The 9717-nt window shown below is 49.1% G+C and overlaps 1 protein-coding gene across 1 annotated transcript; it reads right to left on the reverse strand.

Moving 5' to 3' along the window:
* Positions 1-1564: 1564 nt before the first annotated feature.
* LOC111184072 (E3 ubiquitin-protein ligase RNF113A-like) lies at positions 1565-9335 on the reverse strand. The gene is given in 2 exon segments (XM_022592257.2): positions 1565-2251; positions 7803-9335. Coding segments are annotated over 2 exon segments (1203 nt in total). The 5' UTR covers positions 8810-9335; the 3' UTR covers positions 1565-2055.
* Positions 9336-9717: the final 382 nt, after the last annotated feature.

A 9717-nucleotide genomic window follows, 5' to 3' on the forward strand; every position in this document is an offset into this window, starting at 1 on the left:
AATGCCTAACACAAAGCTTCTCTCAATAAATATTTGTGGAATTAATGAATGAACCATGTAGACATTTGTGCTAGACATTTTTTAACTTAGAATGTGTTTTGGGAACTCTATGTCATTAGCTATAAATTTTCCAAATTACAAAAATGTCCTTCCTGATTTAGTTTGAGAATGTAGTCTCTCAACAAGAATGCCTAATTTGTAATTATTAAAGCTGCACTAAGTCTACATTTTGCATTTTGTGTGGTCCTATGTTAGTAATTATTGTGTCGTTTCTGCTTATTTGTTGAGGATGGTGGAGTGAGTTATATCTTCAGATTATATTTTTTAAACCCCTGATTGAAGTATGATTGATGTAAAAAATTTTTACATATTTAATATACACAAATTGATGAGTTTGGGGATATACATCCATAAAACCACCATCACAATATATGCCATAAACATGTCCATCACCTCCAAAAGTTTCCTTCTGCCTTCTTTATTTGTAATAATAGTAATAAAGGCTGTGTCAATTTACATTCCCACTAACAGTGTACAAGACTTTGCTTTTCTCCACACCCTCCCAACACTTGTTATCTCTTGTCTACCTGTTGGTCAGTTGTTTGTCATATCTATTCAGTTCCTTTACCTTTTTTTTTTTTTTTTTTTTTTGCGGTACGCGGGTGTCTCACTGTTGTGGCCTCTCCTGTTGCGGAGCACGGGCTCCAGACGTGCAGGCTCAGCGGCCATGGCTCACAGGCCCAGCCGCTCCGCGGCATGTGGGATCTTCACAGACCGGGGCACGAACCCACGTCCCCTGCATCGGCAGGTGGACTCTCAACCACTGTGCCACCAGGGAAGCCCCCTTTACCCATTTTTAAATCAAATTGTTTTCTTTGCTGTTGAGTAGTATGAGTTCCTTATATATTTTGGATATTAACCCTTTTTAGATATATTTTCTCCCATTTAGTAGGTTATCTTTTTATTTTGTTGGCTGATTCCTTTGCTGTGAAGAAACTTTTTAGTTTGATGTAGTCCACTTATCTACTTCTGATTTTGTTGCATGTGCTTTTGGTGTCATATCTGAGAAATCATCATCAAAATTAATGTCAAAACGTTTCCCCCTTTGTTTTCTTCTAGGAGTTTTATGATTTCAGGTCTTTAATGCTTAAGTCTTTAATCCATTTTGAGTTGATTTTTGTGTATGGTAAGATAGGGATCCAATTTCATTCTTTTGCATGTAGCTATTCAGTCTTCCAACACCATTTATTGCAAAGACTATCATTTCTCATTGTATATTCTTGGCTCTTTTGTTGTAAATTAATTGACCATATATGCATGGGTTTATTTCTGGGGTCTCTATTCTGTTCCATTGATTTTTGTGTCTGTTCTTATGCCAATACTATACTGTTTTGATTACTATAGCTTTGTACTATAGTTTGAAATCAGGACATGCAATGCTTCCAGCTTTGTTCTTCTTTCTTAAGATTGCTTTGCCTATTTGGGTTCTTCTGTGGTTCCATACAAATTTTAGATTTGTTAATTCTATTCTGTGAAAAATGCCATTGGAAACTTGATAGGGAGTGCATAGAATCTGTGGATCACTTTAGGTGGTATGGAGGTTTTAACAATAATAATTCTTCTGATCCTTGAGCATGGAATATCTTTCCACTTATTTGTGTCATCTTCAACTATTTTTTATTAATGTCTTATTGTTTTCAGTGTACAGATCTTTCACCATTTTGGTTGAATTTATTCCTAAGTATTTTATTCTATTGACTGTATTTCAAATGGGATTGTTTGCTTAATGTCTCTTTCTGATAGTTCATTGTTAGTGTATAAAAATGTGACTGATTTTTGTATATTGATTTTCTATGCTGCAACTTCAGTGGATTCAGGACTGTCATAACAAAGTACCAACGACTGAGTGGCCCAGAACAATAGAAATTTATTATCTCACAGTTCTGTAGGCTAGAAGACAGATTAAGGTGCTGACAAGGCCACGCCCTCTCTGAAGGTACTAGGGAAGGACCCCCCCCCCAAAAAACAACGTTTGATTTGAGAATAATGGGAAAATTAAGTAATGGGAATTGGACCCTCATCGGGGTCTTCTGGGAAATCAGAAGCACCACCCTCTTCTGCAGCTCTATGCTTCTTGAGTTTAGCAATCAATTCTTTCGCTGGATTGAAGATGCCATTGGTCTGCTGGTCACAGACAGAGCACGGGGTGGTGCAGAAATGCTGCAGCGCACAGCTCTCACAGAAATAATGCCTGTGTAAGGAACGGCACCAAAGACTGAGGAGAGCTTAAACAAGCTTTATTTGGGAACACTCCCGGGCGAGGTTCACTGGTCCGAGAGAAAGGGAACAGAGAAGTCGCGCCCGGGCGAGGGTTTGGGCAGAATTTATAGGGGAAGAAGGGAAAGGGGTGTGGTGAATCCGGGAGGGCGCAGGTTATTCCTTATTTGGTGGTCTCTTCGGGTATCGTGGCAATATCCGGTGCCGGTCGCATCAGTCTTGGGACTGTTAGTCCCGCCCCTCGAAAGGCGGGAAGGCTGGGCCGGGTGGAAAGTCGCCAGGTCAGTTCCTGGAACTGGGTGGTCCGGAAAGTCTCCAGGTCAGTTTCTGGAACTGGGTGGTCCGGAAAGTTTTGGTCTGATGCAACCTGTGAGTCTGATTGTGTTCCCCTGCCTCGGGCCAGTTGGCCTTACATCCCGACATCTTTGGTGTAATGGGGCGGCGTTCTAATCTCTGGCTACTTCTTGCTGAATGGGGGTGTCGAAAGGGGAGTCGGGCGACCAGAGGTCCGAGGCTTAAGGGAGACCATTGGGGGGCTCTGTAGGAAGCAAGGTGTAAGGGCCGAGGAGCATTTGGTTTGTGGCCACCCGAGAGACTTCCTCCATGCGCCTGCGAAGGAACCTAAGAAAACAGGGAGCAAGCGTGAACAAGATACAGATGAGAATTAAGGGGCCTAAGATCGGTGTTAGCCAGGTATAGAGGGTGGATCGCCACCAATCGGGGACTGGGGAGGCGGACTGTTGGTGTTTTCATTGAAGTTCTTCTCTTAAGCGATGGAGGGCGTTTACGTTGTCTTCGACGAGTCCTGTTTCATTGATGTAATAGCAGCATTCCTCCTGTAGGAAGAGGCAGGTACCTCCTTTGTCGGCCGTCAGGAGATCAAGGGCTCGTTGATTCTGGAGAGCGACTCGGGCTACTGAGGTGATCTGGCGCTGGAAGGAGGTGATGGAGGTGGCAGAAGCCTCGATGGCTAGCTGGAGTTTCTGTTCTAGGTCACGGGATGTTGAGACACTGTGTGTTAGGGCTCCTCCCCCGATGCCCACAGCAACGAGAGGAGGCGAGGGAAATGCCTGCGACCATAGGGAGAAAGATGGCCCTTTGGCCCTTAGAGAGGTCAAGGGCCCACGTGAGTGCTATCAGTTCAGCCCTTTGAGAGGTTGTCCCTTCTGGGAGGCTGTTAGCCTCGATAATAGTTGAGATAGTTACCACCGCATAGGCTGCTCGTCGGCGTCTGTCAGGACCGAGTATTGAGCTGCCATCTACAAAGAGGGTGTGGTCCGGGTTTGAAAAGAGGGGTGTCAAAGAGTCCCTCTCTCGGCGGGCTGAGGGCCTCTACGACTTGGGGGCAGGAGTGGGAAGGGGAGGTCCCGGTATCGGAGATAGGCAAGAGGGAGGCCGGGTTTAGGCGGGGGCGGGGGGGAAGGTCGAGGGAGATAGCAGGGTTTTCAATGAACAGTAGGTGGAACTCCTGGATGCGGGAGGGGCCCAGGAGGGAGAGAGACTTGTGGCCTAGAAGGTCGACCAGCCGGTGGGAGGAAACCATGGTTAGTGGGTGGGCCAGAGTCAGTTTGAGTGTTTGTTTGGTCAGTTCGGCTGCCGCTGCTAGGTCCCAAAGGCATGGTTGCCATCCCCGAATGGTTGGGTCTAGCTGTTTGGAGAGGTAAGCCACGGGGCGGTAGGAAGGCCCTACAGGCTGGGCAAGGGGTCCAGTGGCTATTCCGGCCCGTTCATCCACAAAAATGTGAAAAGGTCGGTTTGGGTTGGGCAGAGAAAGGGGAGGAGAAGATATCAGAGCGTTACGGAGGGTGAGAAAGGCCTGTCGAACGGCGGAAGGAGAGGTGAGGGGTCCTTGAGGGGTTTCTTTAGCAGCTAGATATAAGGGTTTAGCGAGGAGAGCAAAGTTAGGGATCCAGTGCCGGAAAAATCCTGTAAGGCCCAAAAAGGAGAGAATTCGTTCCGCTGTTTCCGGAGGCTGGAGTTCACGGATAATCCGGGTGCGGTCGGCTGTTAGACCTTTTGTGGTAGGGGTAAGGTGGAGCCCCAGGTAGGTTACAGAAGATACAGATAACAGCCTTGGCTGGGGAGACCCGATAACCGCGAGAGCCAAGGTAATTGAGGAGATCTGCAGTATGTTGTCTTGAGAGGCTGAGAGACGGGCTACAAAGGAGGAGGTCATCTACATATTGAAGGAGTGTGCTGGGGGTAAGGGAGCAGGAAGTGAGGTCCCGTGCCAGCGCCTGACCGAAGAGGTGAGGACTGTCGCGGAAGCCCTGGGGAAGAACTGTCCAGGTGAGCTGACTGGAAGTATGAGTATCCGGATCCGTCCAGGTAAAGGCGAAGAGGAAGTAGGAGTCGGGATGTAGGGGGATAGTGAAAAAGGCATCTTTGAGATCCAGAACCGTAAAGTGGGTTGTGGATGGGGGGATATGGGAGAGCAAGGTGTATGGGTTTGGTTCTACTGGGTGGAGAGGAATTATGGCCTCATTGATTAGTCGGAGGTCCTGGACCAGGCGATAATCCCCAGAGGCCTTGTGGACAGGCAGGATGGGGGTGTTGCAGGGAGAATCAGTGGGGATAAGGAGTCCCTGGTTTAGGAGTCTGGTGATAATAGGTTGTAGGCCCCTAAGGTGAGTCTCAGAGATGGGAAATTGGGGCCTTGATGGAAATTTGGAGGGGTCCTTTAGGCAGATGAGGACGGGGGAATGGTATGTTGCTGTTATGGGCTTAGAAGTATCCCAAACTTGGGGATTAATTGGGTTCGGTGTGATTGGAAGAGGGGAATAGGAGGGGGAGGGTTCTAGAGACAGGCCGAGAAGAGGAAGCAGGAGTTGGGAGGAGGGGACCTTAGGGTCAAGTCTAACCAGCTGGAGGGAGGCCCCTAAGTGGAAAAGGACATCTCGGCCTAGCAAGGGAACTGGGCAGGATGGTATGACTAAGAAGGAATGAGTAAAAGGGAGTCCTTCGATATGACATGGGAGTGGACCGGTCTGGAGTGGGAAGGATGGTTTGCCATCAATACCCATGACCGAGATCTGGGAAGGAGAAACTGGCCTGGAATAGGTAGGCAGGACCGAATAGGTAGCCCCCGTGTCCACCAGAAATGAGATGGACTTACCCGCTACCTGTAGCGTTACCTGGGGCTCGGCGAGGGTGATGGGGGTCTTCGAGTCCGGGCGCCGTCAGTCGTCAGCCAATCCCAGCAGTTCGAGTGGTAATGCCATTGGGTCGGCTTGCCCCCCGCGTGGAGACGCTGAGGGAGGGCCAGTCGTAGGGCAGTCACTCTTCCAGTGGCCCGTTAGCCTGCAGCTGGGACAGGGCTTAGAAGGAGGTCGGGGATTGGGACATTGGCGAGCCCAGTGGCCTTCTTTTCCGCATTTGAAGCAGGCCCCCGGCAGCGATGCCTTTTGTGGATTCCGTGGATGCTGTGATCCATGGGAGATGCCAGGCCTTAGGGCGGCTACAAGACCTTGGGTTTGGAGGATCCAAGCCTGCCGGCTGGATTCTGCCAAATCCTCACGGCCATTATAGACTTTAAAGGCCATCTTTACCAGATCTCGAGTAGGGGTCTGAGGGCCGTCTTCTGCCCGTTTTAATTTCTTTCGGATGTCCGGGGCTGATTGGGTAATAAAATGGGTGGCTAGGACCGTTGCCCCTGCCGGGGTGTCGGGATCCAGCCGGGTGTAGAGAGTTAAGGCCTCTGTAAGGCGATTGAGAAAGATAGCTGGATTTTCTTTAGGTCTTGGGTTATCTCTTTTAGTTTTTCAAAATGGACTACCTTATGAGCGGCCGCCTGCATGCCAGCCAGGAGGCATTGGATCATGAGGTCGCGTTTACGACGGCCATCTTGGCCATCCTGATAAGTCCAGCCTGGATCGGTGCCAGGTATGGCAGTTGCTTCGACAGGCATGGAGTTGTCGGTAAGGTGAACCTGATCTGCATGGTTTCGGGCAGCAGTTTGAATTCTTTCCCTCTCGTCAGGGGTCAGGGTAGAAGATAGGATCACAAAGATATCGTGCCAGGTTAGATCGTAAGCTTGAGAGAGGTAGCGAAATTCTTTGATGTAGCGGGAAGAGTCGGCAGAAAAGGAGCCTAATCGCTTTTCTATTTGAGAGAGACCTTGGAGGGAAAAGGGAATATGAACTCTAACTAATCCTTCCGCTCCTGCTACCTCCCTCAGAGGGCAGAGGAGATTTGGATCTTGGGAGTCGTGAGAGCGTGTATGTGCACTAACTGGCGAAGCAAGGGGCGTGGGAGGAGAAACCGTTGAGGGAGGCGGGGGAGCGGTTGGATGGGCCGGAGCAGGTTCGGGAGGAGGAGGGACCGCTTCAGGGTAGGGTGGAGGATGGAGAGGAGTTCTGGAGAGGGGAGAGGCGAGAGATTCGGGAGGGTCGGCTAGTGGAGAGGGGTCATCGTCAAAGGAAATTAGCGGCTTGGATGTAGGAGATGTCTGTTTGGCAAGAAGGATCTGGGAAGTGGAACAGTCAACGCAGAGGCAAGGGCGGGAGCGTAAATACCAGAAGACCTGGACATAGGGGACCTCAGACCATTTGCCCGTCCTGTGGCAGTAATTATCTAGATCACGGAGGATGTTAAAATCGAAAGTCCCTTCAGGAGGCCATTTGAATTGATTGTCTAGAGGATATTGTGGCCAGGCCACAGTGGAATAGAAAATAAGCCGTCGGCAACGGAGATCTTGGGAGAAGCCGAGGGCTGTAAAATTGGCTAGGAGACACCCCAGGGGCGTCTTAGGATCTGGTTTCGATTTTGAGGTTCCCATGACCCCTAGTCTGTCCCTGAGTGAATGGAGAGGGAGAGAGGCGTCCCTGGTCTCAGTCTCCAATTCACGGCAGGTCAGAGGGCGGTCAGGTGATTGGGACGTCTCCACAGTTGCCCGAGGCCCGGAGAGAGGACGGAGGAATCCCTGACGCGGCCGCGATTAAGGACAGGGAGTCTGGTGGGCAGGGACTCTGAGGGTCGGAGGGAACAAGGGAGGGGAACTTACCCCGTTTTCTGCTGGATCGGGTGGATGAGTAGAGGTTCCCTGGTTGTCTCCTGGGGGAGGGGAGGAGCGGCCCGCATGGTAACACGCGGGGCTTGGTACCCCTCCCGGGTTTCGGCACCAAATGTAAGGAACGGCACCAAAGATGGAGGAGAGCTTAAACAAGCTTTATTTGGGAACGCTCCCGGGCGAGGTTCACTGGTCCGAGAGAAAGGGGCCAGGGAAGTCGTGCCCGTGCGAGGGTTTGGGCAGAATTTATAGGGGAAGAAGGGAAAGGGGTGTGGTGAATCCGGGAGGGCGCAGGTTATTCCTTATTTGGTGGTCTCTTCGGGTATCGTGGCAATATCTGGTGCCGGTTGCATCAGTCTTAGGACCGTTAGCCCCGCCCCTCAAAAGGCGGGAAGGCTGGGCCGGGTGGAAAGTCCCCAGGTCAGTTCCTGGAACTGGGTGGTCCGGAAAGTTTCGGTCTGATGCAACCTGTAAGTCTGATTGCATTCCCCTGCCTCGGGCCAGTTGGCCTTACAGCCTGCAGTTGGTGACAACTGGGTTTTGGAACGTCTGGCGACGGATGAAACACTTGAACTGTATTTACACCTCATCGCTTCCCACTTCATAGTTTTCATCCTTATGGACATCATAGCGACCCTCGTCAAGCTCACGTTCGATCTGCCAGCCATGTTTGTAATCTGAACGGTCATGGAGGAATTTGCAGCTGTCTCCAAAGCCGCAAAAGCCAGTCTCCTTGTAGTCCTTACAAACGTCGGGCTGGTAATCCCAGCGCACGGTGGCACGCAGATGCTCGGGAGCTCGGATGGGGCCTTTCCTCACCATCTTGGAGGAAGCATTGCCCATAGATGTATCCTTGGGCTTCATGTACTTCTGATAATTATTGATTCCCCGATAGATCTTGTCATCTTCCTTGTGCCTCAGCTCCTCCTGGATCTTCTGGCTGCGCTCAAAGATGGCTTGTGCGTCGCGCTCCTTCTCTGTGTCTAGCTCATAGACAGCAGTCGCACCCATATCCTCTGGCCCCACGGGTTTCCCTGAGCGAGTGGACTTATAGACCACGCCGAGACTCTCGGGCTCGTTCTCCTCCTCCTGGCTACTCTGGTCACCGTAAGCTGCCTTCTGTTTACCACTGCCAGGGGTCTTCTGTATCATCGGATTGTGGGTCGCCCGCTTCTTTTTCCGGCTAACCACAGCGCTGCCTTCATCACTGCTGCTGCTGTCGTCTCCGGACTCTTGGTGGCAGATCGGGCGCTTTCTGAGACCTGTAGCCCCTTTTCGCCCAGGCTTTTTGAAAAGAAAGGTGCACATCTGGTCTGTCATCTTTCCTGGAAAAAGTTGCTCTGCCGTTTTAAGAGTCTCGGGTTCCCAAACGGCTGTGGCCTGCTGGGTGGGGCGGGGCTTCTTCACGTCACTGCACGTAGTGCGCTCCGCTGCACGTGCGTGCAAAATCAGTTGCGGAAAAAGGCGTGGCCATGGACACTGCGGGAGCACGAGTGGCCATAGTTCTTTGACTTGTGGTAGCATAACTCCAGTGTTCACATGGCTTTCTCCCTGTGTGTTTGTCTGTCTTTTCACATGGTGTTCTTTTTATCAGGACAGCAGTCATATTGAATTAGGGACCCATCCTACTCCAGTTTGATCTCATCTTAACTAATTACATCAGCAATGATCCCATTTCCAAATCAGGTCACATTCGGAAGTAATGGGAGCTAGGGCTTCAACATATAAATTTTGGGGGGGGGTGGGCTCAATTCAACCCATAGCACATCTGTTAGATCACCTGTTACAACTTATTATTATTATAATTAGTTTATTTATTTATTTATAATTAGTTTATTTACATGTCTTTATTCCTTAACTTCTCTGCAGAATATAAATTCTTTCAGGGATTCCTCATTAATCATTAAAAACGAAAACAAAAGAAACTCCCAGTGCTTAGCACATAGCCTGATACAGAAGAAGGCAAAATACTAGTTGTATGGCTATTTTAAGTGGTGGACTCTGATAATCTAAGGTCTGGGATTTTTATTCTCCCTTTATTATAATGACATCTAATATTTACCCCAAACTCTAGTTATTTGGTTGCGCCAAATAAGGTATTACTTATTTTTTTGGCAGGTAATTGATACGGCTTTAATTAAATTCAATGGGAGAATGTGATAGAGAGATTAAACCAGGCATTTCTTCATGCCAGTTGGTGATCTGACCAAGGAAATCAGTCTTTAAAAATTCCTTAAGGCATTTTCATTTCATTTAATGATCAAATTAGATATTGATATATTTAACCTCAATATCTTCTGTATTCTGTTACCTGCTTTAATTTGAATTTAGAAGTGATCGAACACAGGAGGTCATTAGATGCATGACTGCACATTCTGGTTTTGTGAATTCATGTTCAAGTCTGATGCTTGAAAATCAGTTCACTGTAAGCT

This window comes from Delphinapterus leucas, chromosome 7, assembly GCF_059928025.1.
Source record: "Delphinapterus leucas isolate spDelLeu-1000000601 "Yukka" chromosome 7, BTC_Dleu_Yukka2, whole genome shotgun sequence".
In the NCBI taxonomy this organism is placed as follows: Eukaryota; Metazoa; Chordata; class Mammalia; order Artiodactyla; family Monodontidae; genus Delphinapterus; species Delphinapterus leucas.